At 58.9% G+C, this 17,207-nt stretch overlaps 1 protein-coding gene across 11 annotated transcripts in view; it reads left to right on the forward strand.

The window, feature by feature from the left end:
- TSPAN9 (tetraspanin 9) overlaps positions 1–12,114 on the forward strand; it is a 193,510-nt gene extending 181,396 nt beyond the window's left edge. For all 11 annotated transcript variants that reach the window (XM_070270872.1, XM_070270876.1, XM_070270875.1 and 8 more), the window contains 6 exons: positions 3,788–3,979; positions 4,348–4,422; positions 5,670–5,771; positions 6,447–6,578; positions 7,047–7,130; positions 8,779–12,114. In XM_070270872.1, coding sequence (XP_070126973.1) covers positions 3,788–3,979; positions 4,348–4,422; positions 5,670–5,771; positions 6,447–6,578; positions 7,047–7,130; positions 8,779–8,850 — 657 coding nt within the window. In that variant the 3' untranslated portion in view covers positions 8,851–12,114. The remainder of the gene's footprint in view (positions 1–3,787; positions 3,980–4,347; positions 4,423–5,669; positions 5,772–6,446; positions 6,579–7,046; positions 7,131–8,778) is intronic.
- Positions 12,115–17,207: the final 5,093 nt, after the last annotated feature.

A 17,207-nucleotide genomic window follows, 5' to 3' on the forward strand; every position in this document is an offset into this window, starting at 1 on the left:
AAACATTGCCAAATGTCTCCTGCGGAGCAAAAGCGCTTCTGGCTGAGAACTGCTGGGCTTGGGGATGAGAGCAGCGTGTCTCCGGTCGGCTAAGCCGGTGCTGGAAGGGACCTGAGAAATTCTCTAGTCCAGGTTGCACACTTTAAAGGGAATCGGGCCTCAGCTAAAGAATCTTAAGATCACACAGGGAGCAGCATGATGAAAGAGGCATTTTAGAAAAGGGCTCAGGCAGCTCTATGTATGCAGTGTGGGCTGAAAACAGGCCTGGGGCAGGCCGGGGGTGTGGCTGGGATCTGGCGTGAGGCAGGGGCTGAGCGGGGGTCTTGGGGCCTCTCACCTGTGGCTGGGGCTCAGTGGGTGCTTGCAGGCCCTGGGAGCGGTGGTCCGGAAGGGGCTCTGCCCCAAAAGCCAGGAAACCAGGTTCAGGGCCCCGGCTGGTGTGTGGCAGCTGCCTGTCCTCTCAGTGCCCTTGTCTGTAACTTAGGGCCTGACGTTTGTGTTTTCTGCTGTCTGGGGCCTCTGCCGGTTCTGGGTCATCTGAGGTGGGAACAGAGGATCCTTCTCAGCAGGAGCCCCCTGAGGCCGTGGAGGAGTGGCAGTGGGTGTGCAGGGGCCTCTGAGCTCAGCAGACCTCTATAAGGCCGGGGCCCTGCTGGGGGTGGGGCGGGGAGGGGGCCTTTGAGAGGACAGGCTGCTGTGGGGCTGCCCTGCCTGTGGACAGCAGACATCCCTGAGCTCTACCCTGGGGCAGGTTGGGGCCTCAGACGGAAAGCCAGAAGAGGGCAGGTGTGGGGGTGGGGTCACAGGCCGGGTTTTGGGAAGCCTGCAGCCAAATCAGAGAGCATGGAGTGTGGAGTCAGAGGACCAATTCTGAGAGATGACATCTCCTGGGACTGTCTGAACTGCTGAGATTTTCCCAGGCAGAGGCTCCTTGACCCCACAGCAGTTTCCCCCAGGAGGGAATGGACAATAGAGGCACAGAGGGGCCCCTGTGTGAACTGGCTTCTGGGGAAAGCTGTGCTCTGAGAACTTTCCCAGGCTCAGGGGCATCTCAGGCGCCCTGGTGTCTCTAGCTGCACGGGGCGGGGTATCCTGCTCTCCAGGGCCCCATGGCCTGCTGTACCTGTGGGAGTGACCTGGCGGCAGCGGGTTTTCCTCTTACTCATCCCAGAGTCTGACTTTTAGAGCCATACCTCTTCAGCACGAAGATCATGCTGGTATGATTCCATGGTATGATTAATGGAAGAAAAATTGAGACGGCAGCACAGAAACGGACCCGCTGAAGAAAGTCAGAGTGACAAGTGGATGAAAGTATGAGGCCCCACTGGCGAACCCCCAGCTTCTGACCCGGCCTGGGGCGCCACCTCCTGGTGGAAGGGGGTGGTGGCACCCATTCCCCCTGCAAAGCTGGCAGCTGCCCCACTGCGTGGATGCCCTGGGCCCGAGTGTCCCAACCTCGGGAGCCTTGACCTCGTTCCACCTGGGGCTGCTGCGGGGCTAGGAGGCGCAGGACCACTCCCACAGTGTGGGACCCCGGCAGCTGCTCCGCTTACCTGACTCCCCTCACAGCTCCTCAAAGGGCTCTGGTTTAGTAATACGTAGAGACGCCCACACTCCTTTCGTCATGCCCAGTCTGGACCACCTTTCTGTTTCCCCATTTGTCAAAATCCTACTCCTTCTTTAAAGCCCAGCGAGCCCTGTCAGTGCTACCTTCAAAACGTACCTCGAATAGACCGTTTCTGTCCATGACCGCCTGGTGAGAGCCGCCAGCTCGCCCCTCATCATGGCAGTGGCTCTGCCTTTGCCCTCCGATGGTCTGCTCTCCGAACGGCAGCCAGAGTAACCCACTGGAAACGTGGATCATGTCATTCCCGTGTCCCGAGGCTCCCCCTCACACGAGATCAACACCCACATTCTTCTCATCCGATGCCTGCGAGGTCCCCGCCACTTGTCACCTTCTTGACTATCACAGCCCCATAGGCAGCTTGTTCCTCCTGGCCAGCCAGGCTCATTCCCACCTCAGGGTGTGCTGTTCCCTCTATCTAGAACATTCTTCCCCCAGATATTTATGTGGCTCACTTTCCTCTTTTTTGGGTCCCTACTCAAATACCGCCTTTCCGAGATGCCTTCCCTGAACACTCTGTCACTTTCTGACTCCTTGCCGGTCTTATTTTTCTTCATGCACGTCCCAGCACCTGAAATCCCACCGTATGTTTGCTTATGGAATGACTGCGTCCCTTCTGGGAATCCCCTCTCCAAGAGGGCGGGTCTTCGCTGGCCATTTACCGAGTCTCCCAGCACTCAACCTCAGAACGGGCCTGGCACTTCCCGAGTGGGTGTCTGTGGACTGAGTGAGGGGAGGAAAAGTGCCTCCTGGGGGCCCTCTGCCTCTCCCACCCTCGCGTGCATGCGCATGGCCAACGGCTCTCAGCCTGCCTGTGGGGCTGCCTGGTCTGCTCGGGATCAGGAGCAGCACAGCCCCCCCCCCCCCCCCCGCCCCCGCATGGGGACTGGGAGTGCCTTTCAGAGAACAGCGCCGGTAGGCTGCCCCTCTCATTGATCTCTTCCATTTAAATTCTCCTAACACCCCAGAAGGAGGGCGAGAGTATTCTCATTTGGCCTAAAGGGAGATTGCAAGGTCCCAACCAGCATGAGCTGGAGCTGGGTGTCACATCTACTGTCTATGCGTCTCAAGACCTCACCTCTGCACTTTCACCCTCCATGGAGTGTTCTTGTCCTCCACCCGTCCTTGAGGGACTGCCTCCAACTGGCCTCTCGGACCAGGACAGCAATTGCCGCCTCTGAACTCCTGGACCATTTATTTGGCACCAGTGTATACTGCCTGGGGTAGAGTTTGCTCTTTTATTGCTCCCATGCAGCCTGAGCAGAGACCCCGGAAGGCAGATCTGTGAAGTGGTCGTAGCTCTTTTGGCATAGGATGCTGCTGCTGTGGGTACTCAATAAATACTGGTTGACTGATTGGCTCCTCAGACTCAGCGCACTTCTCCTGAGCTGCCGGAGGGTGGGGGAGTATCAGCTCTGTGGAGCATAAACTAAGGCAGCTGTGGGATCCGCAGCCTGGGACAGGGGCTTCCCCAGGCCAGCCCAGTGGTGGCGCAGCCCCAGGGTGCCGTTGAGGAGAGTCCATGTTCGGCTGCGGTGCCAGCTGCTGACTTGCTTGGATCGGTGGCAGCGGCAGTGATGGACTCCCACGTCCTGCACATCGGCCAGCCCCCAGCCAGCCCAGTGGGCTCTTCTGTGTTTCCATCTGTGGGAATTCATTCCTCAGGCTCCTGAGGACAGCGGGCAAATTGTCCCTCTGGTCAGGCCAAGGACACAGTTGCCAGAAGTCTGGCTCTGAGAAACTGGACTCCAAGATTCTCTTCCCAACCCCAGAGAGCAGTCCCTAGGCAGGGTCTCTCCCTGACCAGCGTGCGCCCCTCCCCCGGACTCCCTCCTGGATGCGGGCCTCTCCTCTGCCAGGTGGAAGAGCCACGAGCACACACGTGTGGGACCTGTTACACATGTGTGCCTGTGTCTTAATGTGGTCCTCAGAGTGACCCAGGAGGTCCATGAAGCTAATGGAACCCCGTTTGCCAAATGGGGAGACAGAGAGGCAGAGGAGTTGTCAAGGCCACACAGCCGACTAATGGGGCCATGACCGGATCTGACCAGGAGCCGGGCTCACCCTTTCTGTGCCTCACGGTTGGGGTGGGACCATGCCATTGAGTTCCACAGAGATGGGCGCGGGCCAGGGCCACTCTAACAGGCTTTCCTCTCTCTCCAGCTCTGTGGCTGTGGGCTGCTCGGAGTGGGCATTTGGCTCTCCGTGTCCCAAGGCAACTTTGCCACCTTCTCCCCCAGCTTCCCCTCGCTGTCTGCAGCCAACCTAGTCATCGCCATAGGCACCATTATCATGGTGACAGGCTTCCTCGGCTGCCTGGGGGCCATCAAGGAGAACAAGTGCCTCCTCCTCAGTGTAAGTTGGACCCCACATCCCCACCCTCTGAGCTCTAGATCCCCCTACATTTGGGCCATTGAGGCTGGCAAGGCCTGGGAACATCAGCCAACCGAGTGACCAACCTGAGCCCTTCCATGTTGCTTCTAGAATGTTCTTTGCTTGACCACTGCCCTCTTCCTCATGACTGACTATCCCTGTCCAAGTTGTCCCTCCCACTCCTTGGTTGGCCATCTACTTCCTCTCCCTCCCCTTCCTTTCTGGGACCCCACCCCTGGGAAGCCCTGTCTGTGTGCCACCTGTCCCCTGCCTCCCCACTGTCCTTCTGGGTGCACCCTGTCCTTGCCATGACCGCTACCCCATGCCCATGCCTGGACTTCTCTTTGCAGTTTTTCGTCGTCCTGTTGATCATCCTTCTAGCAGAGCTGATCTTACTGATCCTCTTCTTTGTCTACATGGACAAGGTAAGCCCTCCAGGAAGGGAGGGGGCGATTGGGATTTCATTGCCTTTGGGTTGGGTCAGGGCGAGCAGGAGGGAAAGTGCCTACAGGCCGTACCTGTGAGGAAAGGAGGATGGAAGCAGGAGAGCTAGGAAAGGCCCAGATGAACGGTTCTGGTGGGGCAGCCTGGGGAAGCTGAGTTTGAGGGGAGTGAGGACGTTCATTACCTGTGTGGTCTTAGGAAGTGGCGTCCCGAGGGATGCAATAGGCTGCCTCTGGCATTAGCGAGCTCCCTGTCACTAGGAGGATTCAAGCATAGCTGTGTTGAGTATTTGGAGAAGGGATTCAGACCCCATGAGGTGGTTGGGCCGGGTGGTTTGATGTAGCCCGTTGGAAACAGAGGAACTTCCCAGGTGATGCTGTGTGTAGGGCTACCAGCGGAGGGTAGCTGTGTTTCCTCTCCCAGAGCCCTTTAAGGACAGGGCTGCTGCTCCCAGGCTGCACCGCGGGGTTCAGGAGGCTGATGCGGGGCCCCCTGGCAGCCTCGCCAGGGGACAGTTCCTAGTCCAGGTGGAGACGACTCTTACTGCTGCCAGCAGGAGTCCCGGCCAGGCGCTCAGTCCCTAGGACACAGCAGGCTGTTCTGGGACACTGCGCCCCGCAACTATGTAGCTGTCTATTCCTCCGCTTCTTGAAGTAGTTGCCCAGGCCACACTGAAAGGCAGAGTCATTGTTAGGATTAGAAACAATAATTCCTTTGCACTTGTGAAATGGAAGAAATAATAATATTGAGCGATCCCCCTGTTCTTCCCTCTTTATAAGGATTATTTCTTTTAATTCTCCCAGCAATGCCAGAGGTAGATACTATTATTCCAATATTGTAGATAAAGCAGAGGTGAGAGAGGGTAAGGTACTTGCTAGCGAGGGTGGACCTAAGATCAAAATGACTGATCTGCCAGCCTCTGTTTCCCAGGGTGTATTATGACAGGGGCACATGGGGGAAGAGGTTGTGGGTGGGGTGGCAGAGTGGCCTGTGGGGCTGGCTGGTCCTGGGACCAAGGGAGTCGAGGCCCTCTGTCTGTCTCTGCCTCTGGGTGCTGCAGCCCTGGGAGGCAGTGGGTGGACCTCCCCTGCCCCGGCCTCCACCCCCAGGTGGGGCAGGGCCCCCATCTGGAAGAGCTGTGGCCGACAGCCCCAGTGGACCGGGGCAAGTTGGGAGAGGGGCTGTGTCCTGGTCCCAGCCACCCTGAAGTCCGTTCTCCCCCCGGCAGGTGAGTGAGAATGCCAAGAAGGACCTGAAGGAGGGCCTGCTGCTGTACAACACGGAGAACAACGTGGGGCTGAAGAACGCCTGGAACATCATCCAGGCCGAGGTGAGGCTGGGCAGCACCGGGCAGGCGGGGAGCAGGGGCGGCTCGGGCTCCACCCAGCTGACCAAATTGGGCACCGGTGCTTCCTGGATTTTGACCAAGAGCTGCTGGATCAGGCACCAGGCAGTGGGATGCAGCTGAGAGCACGGGGAGGCAGGCACAGGAGGGGGAGCAGGACCTGGATGCAGGAGGTCCCTTTCCTGAAGCTTTTCCTGAAGCTCTGGCATGAATGACAGAATTTATTTTAGCAACGCATTCATTTCTTCATCACGACTTGGGCAAGGAGGCTCTGTTTAAGAGGAAAACAGTCAGTTTAGCCCGGACACCCCACATTAAGCTCTGGGGAGGGGCTGGCAGCCAGCGTGGAATGATCCACAAAGCACAGAGCCAGAGGGGCTGGTGGGCGAGCAGAGGGCTGAGTGCCCCTGTGCCGTGTCCAGGGCCTGGCTCAGGGGTGGGCGGCATCACCTTCTCCTCTCCGGCCTGCAGGAAGGAGCTATCACTTACTTCCCCTGTGGGCCTGCTGATGCCCAAAGAAGGGACAAGAAGAAGGCCTTTGTCTCCTCCGCTGGACTCCAGGGGGGCAGCTTTTGTGGGGCCAGGGTTGGCCTGGGAGGGGAAGGCCCAGAGGAGGACGGCGGGCCGTGGCGCGTGTGACCCTGTGCACCCCACCCGCAGATGCGTTGCTGTGGTGTCACCGACTACACAGACTGGTACCCGGTGCTGGGCGAGAACACGGTGCCCGACCGCTGCTGCATGGAGAACTCCCAGGGCTGTGGGCGCAACAGCACCACCCCGCTGTGGAAGACGGTGAGGCTGTAGGCGCCTCTGTGCTGGATGGGCTGGCAGGAGGATGCCTACAGGGAGGGTGGCCTGGGACACCAAGGAATTGGTCTAATGAGGGGTAGGGTGGGGGGCACACAGGACTGGAGACAAAAGGCAGGTGGAAAATGGGGGCCTGAACCCCCAGAAGGGAGAGTCAGAGGGTAGAGGGTTGAATGGGTTCTGAGGCTGTGTGAGGCCTTGTAGGGGGAACCCTGGGTGGGGTGGGGCCTGCTCATAGGTAGGAGGGACAGGGCTGAGGGGCAGGAAGGGACGGGAGGAGAGAGCAGGGTCAGGGCTGAGGGTTAGGGAGGGACGGGAGGAGAGAGCAGGGAGGGGCAGGGCTGAGGGGCAGGAGGAGAGAGCCAGGGCAGGGCTAAGGGGAGAGTGGGGGTGCTGGGCAGGAGGGGCTCACGGGCACACCAGCACCTTAACCTTGTGGTCCTCGCTCCCCAGGGCTGCTATGACAAGGTGAAGATATGGTTCGATGACAACAAGCACGTGCTTGGCACGGTGGGGATGTGCATCCTTGTCATGCAGGTAAGAGGGCTGCCGGAGCTCCCTGTACCCTTGCTGGCCCCGGGCCAGAGGAGGAAGCCCAACCCCGGGACTTAGATCACCACCCCAGCGGCCTGACTCCAGAGCTTTCCTGCTCTGCCCGAGCCCTTCTCTCTTGATGCCTGTCCCACCCTGCAGGCACCGTGGGGCACTGCTTCCTTGGCTCCCTCTGAGCCTTGGGCCTGGAGCTGGCATCGCATCAAGCCCCCGTGTGGGTTTGCTTGTGAACACACCTGTCCCCACTCCATGGGGACATTCACTTTGTGACCGAACTGAACGAAACCTGAGTCCTCAGGTGCTGATCGTGGGCCGGACTGCACGAGTGCTGTCCCGGCCACACCACCTGTGTGAGACATGTGTGGCCTGGGCAGGGTGCTCGGCTTCTGCGCCCTCAGTCCCACATTGGTGTGATGGGCAAGGCAGCCGTGCCGCTTCTGAGCACTGAGTGTGATGCGCCCCAAGGTGCAGAGCAGGCCGGGCGCAGAGGAGGTGCCCAGTCCACGGCCGCTGTTATTCACAAGCATTGAATGAACAGCTGTCCTTCGCAAGGCCAAGCACAGATGATGGAGCGGGCCGAGGAGGGTCCCTGCCTCCCTTCTTGAAGATGAGGCCAGCACAGCTTGCTAGGAGCGGGAGCCCCCTTTCTGGGGAGGAACATTTCCTGGGCTCCCTCCGCCCGCTTAGGTATGGCTCCTCCTCCTGGTGAGTGGGAGCCTGCAGTGCCTGATTGCTCTTGGAGCACTTGAACTTGAATGGTTGGTCCATGGGAAGATGGTCGACAGCCTTCATGGCGTCATCTTTCTTACCCTGCACTCTTGGCCTGGGGGCCTGAGCATGTCTGATTTATTAAGTGTTTTCAAGCTTAGCGGAGGAGCCACGGTCGTTCTCAGAGCTGCGATGTGAGATGCACTTACAGAGCAGATTCTGTTCGGTACCGGGAAGGGGGCCCATCTAAGGGATGCCTGTGGTCAGGCTGGACTCGAACGCTGAGGCCAGGCTCAGCAGCCACGGTCTCCTCCAGTTATGCCCACACCTTGAGTGCAAGAGCCATGAGGGGCACGCAGTGTCTCCTGGTCACCTGCTTTATGGCGTGTGCCTGTGGCCCACTGTCTGTGGCGACCCTGAGGCCACAGGCTGGCTTCCTCCTGCCCCTGCACTGCTCTGACTCACCATCCCCTGCAGGATTCAGGAGTTGAGGAATCACAAATGAGCATTAATGTCATCCTACACACAGCAGCATTGGTAGGACACGTCCACTGTGGCCAAAGACATCTTTTGATGTATTCCAGGACCACACAGAAATGACTTGGCAGGGTTTTGTCACGTTCCCACCAGCCTCCTCCCCCTCCTCCTTGGCAGCTGCTGTGCAGGGGCAGGGCCGTTGTGCGTCAGCCCTCTCCGGGGCGCTCTGAAGTGGGCAGGGTCCCGAGCCCCAGAGAGGCTCCAGGACAGTCTGTACAAACGGCTCTGAGAGGCTGACTCCTTGTGTGTGTCCCCCTCCGTCCACCATTGTTTTCATTCCGCCAACGTGTCCAGCACACGACTGGTTGTCCCCACTTGCTCTAGGGGCCCCACGTCAGAACCCTGGCCGTGGGGCTTCCGTCTGAGGCCCTCTCCCCATGTCTTTCAGATCCTGGGCATGGCCTTCTCCATGACCCTCTGCCAGCACATCCACAGGACCGGGAAGAAGTACGCCGCCTGAGGGGCCGGCGGGAGCGCCCAGCCCCGCCGCACACGGCCGGGAGGAAGATTGGAGCTTTGTGTTGCCTGCCGCACTCGGACTGCTGACCCCGTCCCCACAGCCCGCCCGCCCGCGCCACTGTGGGTGGAGGGCCGGGGGAGGAGGCCCGCAGAGACCTTGGGGTGCTGGGGGCACCTGGATTCCTGCATCTGTGTATTTGCCAAAGAAGACAGGGTGGGCCGGGGGCATGCTCCAGGAGGCCCCCAGCACTGACGCATTTCTGCCCCTGCCCTTCCTCACGCCGACCCTTAGTCCCCATGTTGGGTGCAGGGCACAGCGCTCCCTCCTGGTGGAGAGACTGCCCAGCTGAGGTCGCTGGCATCCACAGCCCCCGTGGGAGAGCGGGAGAGCTGGTGGGGGCGCCTGACCGCTCTAGGCCAGGCCCCCGGGAGCATCTTGCCCAGGCTTTTTATACCTTACAGTGTAACTTTTTTATTTTATTTTACTCTGATTACGATTATTCAGGAATATTATCTCAGCTAAGTTTAGGGTTAGCTTTCTGATTTATAACTTTGTACTGCATTGGTTTGTGTAACGGTTTGATTTTTCCTGAGGGTGGGGCGGGTAGGGAGAGTAGACGCTGTCCGGCTGCAGTCAGGACAAACCGCTGTGCACCAGCCAGGAGGCTCTGGGGGAGACGTGCCGGCCTTGGCTTGGACGCACTGAGGAGGGCCCGGCGTCCGGCACGGAACCTGGAAGAGGCGGCGGAGAGGGGAGCAGGAGGCAACGCAGGTGCACCTCAGGGAGCCACGCGTTTGCTCACGCTGGCCCCAGAGGCAGGGCAGAGCGGTCCTCTGGGGGCAGGTGCTTTGCCAGGAATGCAGCAGCAGCTGTCATGGGTCCTTGCACTTCACTGAGGAGCAGTGTTTCTTTTTTCCCTTCTTCCTTCCTCCTGCCCTCTGCTGGCACGGAGGCTTCCCCTTCCACCCCAGGCGGGCGTTCCCGCGACAGGTTCTGCAAATCCAGATACTTTCACAGACATTCCTGCTAGAAACTCTCGGACAAATACCTCTCTAGTTCAGATGCTGCTCACTTTCTCACATTGCTTCTGGAAGGGGAAGCAGTCCTTACATTTTGCTGCTCAGACAGTGGCAGAGGACCCGTGACCGTCAGGAGGGGAAGGTGGAACGGTGCCCATGATCATTCCAGCCAGATTCCCTGAGGGGAAGATGTCCATCTGGGTCCCGGGACCCTCATCTCCTTCCTTGGGGTTCACTGATGCTGAGGTGGGTGGTGATCACGTCCTCTGTGACCCCAAGGAGAAGTACAGAAACCGTAAGAGAGGTCAGACTGGGTCCTGCTACAGTGGCCCCAGGAAGAAGGCAGCCTGAGTCACGGCGTGGGAGATGAACAGTGGGGTGGGTATTCAACTACAGCAGGGTGACCCCACCAAAACTTATGCTGGTCTAGTTGAACATTCTGCAGTGAAATAAAAGTCAAGAGTCCACGGGACTGAACTTGCCGAGGTTACCCACTAGTTGGCTAGGATCCAGAGTGGGGCAGCTGCTTTCTCCTGCACCACTTGGCTTATCACCTTGATTTCCTCTGGGCCCACGTCTCCTCTCCAGCCTCCACCTGTCTGTCCAGGGGCACCCCAGCCAGCACAGCTCCTCCGCTCACCTAAGTACAGTGCAGTTGGGACCAGGAGTAGGGAACTTTTGGTGTGTTTAGGATTCATGATTTTGGGGGATGGGGAGTGGGAGTAGGGTGGTCTCAGCAAGTTGGACAGAGAAGACCACCTCCCTGAGATGGGAGTGGTGGTGCTGCTGGGAAGGTCAGTCCTTGGGTAGGGCGAGGCATGGGCAAGCACACGTGTGAGCAGAACTGCCTTCCTGGGCCGTCTGGCCCCATCTTCCTGGTAAGGAGCTCTGGCTGCCTGCCCAGAGCCCCAAACTGCAGAGTGTGGAGCAGACGTGCCACCATGCCACTGCAGAGAGGCCCTTGGCCAACAAGCATTCGAGTGCACGGTGGGACCTGGTGCAAAATGAGTGTGCGCTGTGTGTGGGGGTGGGTTGGTTTATGCCTATCAATGCAATTTTTAATTTTTGTTAAAATCAACAGCAAAGCCTAGCACCTTGGGGAGTGTACAGCCTCCCTGGCAATCTGTTTCTGGCGCTTCAGGGGCATCCTCTGGTCCTGGAGCCCTGGCCACAGGCTGCCCCCCTCCCTGGCTCGTCTATCTGCAGAGCCTCGTTCACCGCTCCCAGAAAACGGCCTTCCTGCCTCACCCAGTGCTTGGCTCTTCCGTCATTTGGCCAAGTCTACACTGGGCGGAAGGCTCCATGAATGGGGATGTAGGGGGTGTGGGGAATGTGGGGGTGCTCTTCCAAGCTCCTTGCCCACCCTGCAGAGCCATCCCCACCCCACACAGAAGGCCGCGCCGTGTGATGGCGGTGATGGTGGCCCAGCATCTGCTTAGTTTCTCCCGCCGGGTCCCACTGGGGCGGATTAGCTGAATTCCCTCCCCCGGCTTCGGTAGTTCAGTCGGCTCTGACTCAGAAGGTCACGGTCTGTGGACCACGTTGCAGAATGCCTGCCGTGGACGCAGCAGCCATCCTGCAGGGGAGGTGGGCGAGCAGGGGGAGTGCTGCCCCGGGGGGCCTGCAGCGGGCGTGGAGGGGTGTCTCACCTGCACCCCAGCCGGTGCGCTGACAGCCCCCCGCCAGCACCAGCCCACATCTTGGGCTCGCTCTGGAAGTGCTGCTGCCCCCCCTGCCCCCCATGCATGTGTTCTGGTTTGACTTGGAACTGGCTGGCTGTCCCACCTTGCTTTGGTGGCCAAAGAGCAGTCCAGGTGGATGCAAGTGACTGTCCCCGCCTCTCCCGCCCCCTGCCCACCCACTGGTGGAGGTGCTAGCTAGCAGGGACCTGGCACAGGACGGAGCTGGGGTCAGGTGCTTGGGCTCACTCTTTGTCGCTCGGCCCTTGGAGTCTGGCCTCTCCTGTTCCATTTCCCGTCTCCATCACGACGAGGCAGTCGTCCAGTGTGTGCCGGCCTCCCTGCCCTGGACGAGCCTCTGAGGGGCGGGCCTTGGGCCCTGCCTACCCCCTGCCCACCGGCACCGCAGGGACAGAGGGGAGTGGGGAACACACTTGTTGGTTTCAATGCACTTTTCTGCTTGCGATGCCCTGTCTGTGCGCTTCCTTCATCCTGGTCCTGGCTTTATTGAACGCCATGTTTTTAGCATGTTTTTAAATAAAAACTGATAAGTGTCAAAAGCACAAGCAGGCTGTCTCGTGGTTGGTTTGTGTTCACTGAGCCACGATTGACTTATTTCATGCAGTGGGTGGTGTGAGGGATCCCAAGAGAACCAGGCACCCGTGCTACTCTTGGTCTAAGCCGCCCCTCTTCTCGGGCACCCCATCTCCCCTTCTCGGGCCCAGGTTACAGATCTGCTGGGCGAGGAGGGGCTCTCTGTGGGCATCTGAGGAATCCTAACACCCCCTTTGCCTGGTGACCGGATGCAGCCTTGGTCAGGAGCCAGTCCAAGTATGAGCCCTCTGGGTGAGAGAGCGACTCCCACCTGGGTGTCTGTCACCACCACCAACGGCTATCGCGGGCCAGGCCGAGGGCGCTGGGGGCAGGGGCAAGCAGCGCCATCCATGGCTTCCTGTGGGCAGGGGCTGTAGGTTGTAGGCACAGTCTCCCCGATCCTGCTGACGTTCCTGGGGTTCACGTGAGCCTGCTGTCTCTTCCAGGAGTGAGGGGACTTCACAGGGTGACTTGGCCTGGGCGGCACCCACTTGGGGTGGCTCTGAGATGGCCTCGAGGAGGGCACGGAAGCACAGAGTTGGGATGAGACGGGCAGCAGGACAGGAGGGAGGCGTTTAAAACCACGCGTGCTGCTGATTTTGCCTTCTTCCCGCAGTGTACTCTCCCAGGTCCCGCGGTCAGGGTTCTGGTCTGTGGGTTTTCCTCCACTGTCACAGTCACAGGCACAAGCTGCAGGCGAGCGGAGCTCCGACGTTCTCCTCACCCTGGGCCGTTGCTGTACCGTGGGCCCGGCTGGGCGCGGGCAACAGTGAATGCGCAGCGTGGGTCCGCGTCGGGGGCATCTCTAAACCCTTCACGTGTGGAGGTCTGTCTCCCTTCCTCGTCCTCAAGGGAGTGGCCGGGTTGGCTCCGCATCGTCCCAGAGCATCAACCTCTGTGACCTCGTCCTGCTGCCGCTGTCCCAAAGCCACCAGAGACTTGCTGAGGATTGAGGAGTCCGAGGTGACCCTCTGTCGAAGGTCCAGTGGGCATGGGGTCCCTGGGAGCCTCCCCAAGAATTACCAGAGGGGACCTTGTGGCTCTGGGGTCGGGAGTTGGTCATGGCTGAGGGGCTGGCCCTTCATCATCCACTGAGGACCGGCCGGGTCACAGGACTGTGGTGGAGGCCACCTCCCCAGCCTGTGCTTCCTTTCACCCCTGCCCTCCAGGCTGTGGCCACAGCTGTTGGGATGCCCCCAGGGTTGCTGTGCTATCTGCTTCTGGGGGACAGAGTGAAGTCTCTTGGCTCACAGGGCGATGGAAGGCACTGACCTCTCTGTTAGCACGGGGCTTCGGTCAAATGAGCTAAGCCGTGAGGGCAGGCCGCCCTGGCTTGGCAGGAGAGGCGACGTTCGTATCAGGACAGGGCAGGGCGTCGTTCTTCCCTGGGACTGCTAATGACTAGGCTGGAACCTTTGGGGAATGACTAGGCTGGAGCCTTTGGGGATTGGTGCTGGGCTCTTCAGCCCATGGGAGGGGGTGGCAGAGCTGACCCAGGGGGCCCCTCTGTTGCTCCTCCATTCTTGTGTGATGTGGTGGGAGAGCCATCTCCCCATCGGTGCTCAGCAAAGGGCAAGCGAGAAAGGATGGTTTACGAGCAGCAGCAGCAGCAAGGTACCCATACGAGAACTCCCTCAAAACGGCCAGCACTGGGGTCTGCAGAGACAGGACATTCAGTCACTCAAAGACCTACTGGAAGCTCACTTGTGCCAAGCAGCTTGAATACAATGGAGAATGGCCCAGGGCCAGTCCTTGTGCTTGCAGAGGGGCGGCAGAGGGCAAACGGGATTGCAGCTCAGGGCTCTGGGAGCGATGTCCGCAGGATGGGAGAGGCACTGACCCCGAATTGGGGAAGGTGAGGCCCCCTAGGGGAGGTGATGTCAAAGCTGAGAGCTGAAGACAGGAGTTCACCCGGCAAAGAGTGGAAGGTGTGTGCTGTCAGTGTTGGAGCTGGCGCACAGAGGGTGAAGAGGGTGTCTGGAGAGAGTGGCAGCCGCCAGACCTCAACCTGGGAAGCCAGGTTAAAGTGTGTGTACTTTAAGCTAAGTGCAATGGGAGCCCACTGAACGGTTTGAAGCCTACTGTGATAGGCTAAATCTGCCCTTGAGAGCCATCACTCTGGCTGCAGGGTGGAGAATGGTTAGAGGGGACAGGTTCGATGCTGGCACGTCAGGGAGAGGCTGCCTCAGTGATGTAGGTGAGAGATGATGGAGCCCACAGGGAAGCGCAGTGGGGTGAAGGGAAAAACCTACAGATTTGAAAGCCACACAGGAGAATGGACAAGCCTTGGTGACGAATTAGATTTACTGGGGGGAGAAGGAGCATTCTTGCCATTCATCTGGCGTGACGTCCCTCACCCTGGACAGGTGGATGACTCGTTTGCCCCGAATGGAGGATGAGTATATTTTCTGGGCGCGTGCTCCTGTGCAGGGGATGGGCAGAGACCAGCCTGGTGTAGTGAAATCTCTCCTGTCGTTTGTATTGTGCTTCCCAGCCTGTCGGTGCTTTCCTATACGTTAGCTAGGCTTCTCCTGACCACAACCACTTTATCGGCTGTCACTGTGCCTGAAGCTTCTCCATTACACACGCACCATGTCTGGGTGGGAGGGGCGTGGGTTTGGGAGTTGGAGGGTCTCAGGTGAATTCCCACTCTGCACTTGGTGTCCATGCGAGTGTTGGGTGGTCCTTGAACTTGTCTTGGTTTTGTCTTCTGCAAAATGAGGATAATACCTATTTTAGAGATTTGCTGTGAGGGTGACGGACAAGCATGTATGTAAAGACATCCAGCTTATTTCTGGACCAGCGTAGGTGCTTGGCAAGAAAGTGGTCAAATCAGGGTCCTCAGGAGTCCCCAAGGAGGAGCATCCCCTGAAAGCTGGGGACACAGGGGAGTGATCTAGAAAGGGGAATTGGCGTATGGAGCGGGGAGTGAGCTGTTGAAAGGAGGTGTGAGGGCTTGGCGGGCAAGCTCCCCCGACGGGTCAGTTTTGCTCTGGCCTGGCCCAGTAGCAGCATTCAATAATCCACAGAAGCAAGAGGGAAGTCTGATTAAATGAATGTCATTTTGGACACAAGAATATTGGCATTGCAATGGTCCCGTCTTAAAGCAGTCAGCAAAGATCGGGAGGCTATTGATTCAGCCATCTCGTTTCTGCTGAGTTTAATGACAGCCGTGGAAATGGACTACTGTGTCTCCTTAAGCTAACAAGAATAAGAACACTTCGCAGGGCACGCTGGGGCCAGGCCCTCGGGTTGAAGCGGCCTGGCTGGACTCTCCCCTCGCGGCCCTAGAGACTGCCAGATGGCTGAGAGCCAGCGGGGGCAAGCCTGGGGCGCCACCCAGCTTCCCTTGGTGTCTGTTTATGCGGAGGAGAGCAGGGGACTGGCAGAGCAAGGCCACCCGGTGGGCTGGGGCTGGGGCTAGTGGGTGGAGCCTGTTGCCCCGAGATTTTTCTTCTGGCAGCTGCAGAGTTCGGGGACCCAGCCGCACCCAATGTCAGGAGCAGGGCGACCCAGCGTGTGGACAGGGCGAGCCTGTGTTTCCTCATGCAACGGCATCAGGAAGCTCCTTGCCCTTAGGCGCCCTCCTCCCGCCCAACTCTCTCCCACTAGATCCCTGCAATCCCAATACGTTCTCAATACATTTCTTTTCTCTGGAAAGAGACCCCAGTTCCAGAAACGACTCAGCCTTCTTATTTCCTGATTGGCAACTTAGGGACAGCATGTTGAAATGGCTCTCTGGTCCCCAACTTGGGGTTCTCTACACCCCAATTAGGATTCATGAGCTGCTTTCAATATTTTAGAAGTCAGGTGGAAATTGTTCATGGCCTCTTCAAAGAGTGCCCGGGCTGATGGAACACTGACCCTCTGGGCTCTGCTGGCCTGCTCATGTCCTCTGGCCAGTGACATGCTTTGCACTTGCTGGTGGAAAGGGCTGGATTCAAGCTTGACTTACCGCCCTCTTCACCCCTGCCTGATCCGAAGGATCCCACGGGGTCCCCCGCAGTGCCCTCTCCTTCCTGCTCAGTCACTGCCACACAGGGGCTCAGCCAGGGACAAAAGCAGGGGCAAAAGGGAAGCAGAGGCGTCTCATCTTTGTTTTTAAGAAGAACGTCAGTGGAACGATCTCGGCTTTTGGCCCTTTTGTCATCTCCCCGCCTTCACTGGCCACCGGCAGCCTCTGTTCTCCGTCGGGGAGAGGGAGTGAGAAGCGGGGTCCCAGCTTGAAGCAGCCCACCCTCGGCCACATGACAGCCCAGCCCCTGCTGGGAAGTGGCAGCAGCTGACAGGCCAGCTCAGCTACCAAGGGGGACAGCTTCACAAAGGCTTCCACTGCCTGCCCGCCTGACTAGGCCCCCGTCGGCCTCCAGGGCTGTTTAGACAGCAGTGACCACCACCCGCTCTGCCCATGTGCACAGGGAGGGACCTGGAGGGGTGCACGTCCCTCCTCGGGCACACTTGTGTGCTTGTGTGTACACACACTTACACTCATAGTGATGATGGAGGTGAGCAGATGTCTGGATCCAACAGGTTGGTGACCGTGGACGTGCCCTAGACTGAGTCCACTCCCCTAATGGCCAAGCCATCGGAAGGCTGCCACTGTGATTGCCCATTGTGAATGAACTTGACCAAAGGGGCCGAGGAGACAGCAGAGCCGGCCAGGGGCTGCAGGCTCCCCTGCAAGGTGGGTCTCCACCTGGGGACATCCTCGGGTGGATCCATCTGTTTACACAGCAAGTGAGCAGGCCCCCTTCGCCAGGTGAGCTGCTGGCTCCCAGCCTGCCTCCCCACCCTGACTCCTAGTCCCACCATCTTGGGATCCCTAGAGCCAAGCTTTCCCAAGTCTCTTCAGGTTCCCCCACTGACCCCACACCACCTCAAGCATGTTTTCTAGACCGAACAGTGAATGAAATAGAATGAGTGTTTATGTCATCAAAGACAAAGCATTTACTTCCTTTATCTCTGCACTGGGCAACCTGATGCCCCCAGCTCCTCTGAGTCAGAAGATTGAAGTATTTTTGCACTGAGGTGAAAAAGGGTCCCAGTCTGGATTTGGGGATAAGGA

This window comes from Equus caballus, chromosome 6 (genome assembly GCF_041296265.1).
Source record: "Equus caballus isolate H_3958 breed thoroughbred chromosome 6, TB-T2T, whole genome shotgun sequence".
NCBI lineage: Eukaryota > Metazoa > Chordata > Mammalia > Perissodactyla > Equidae > Equus > Equus caballus.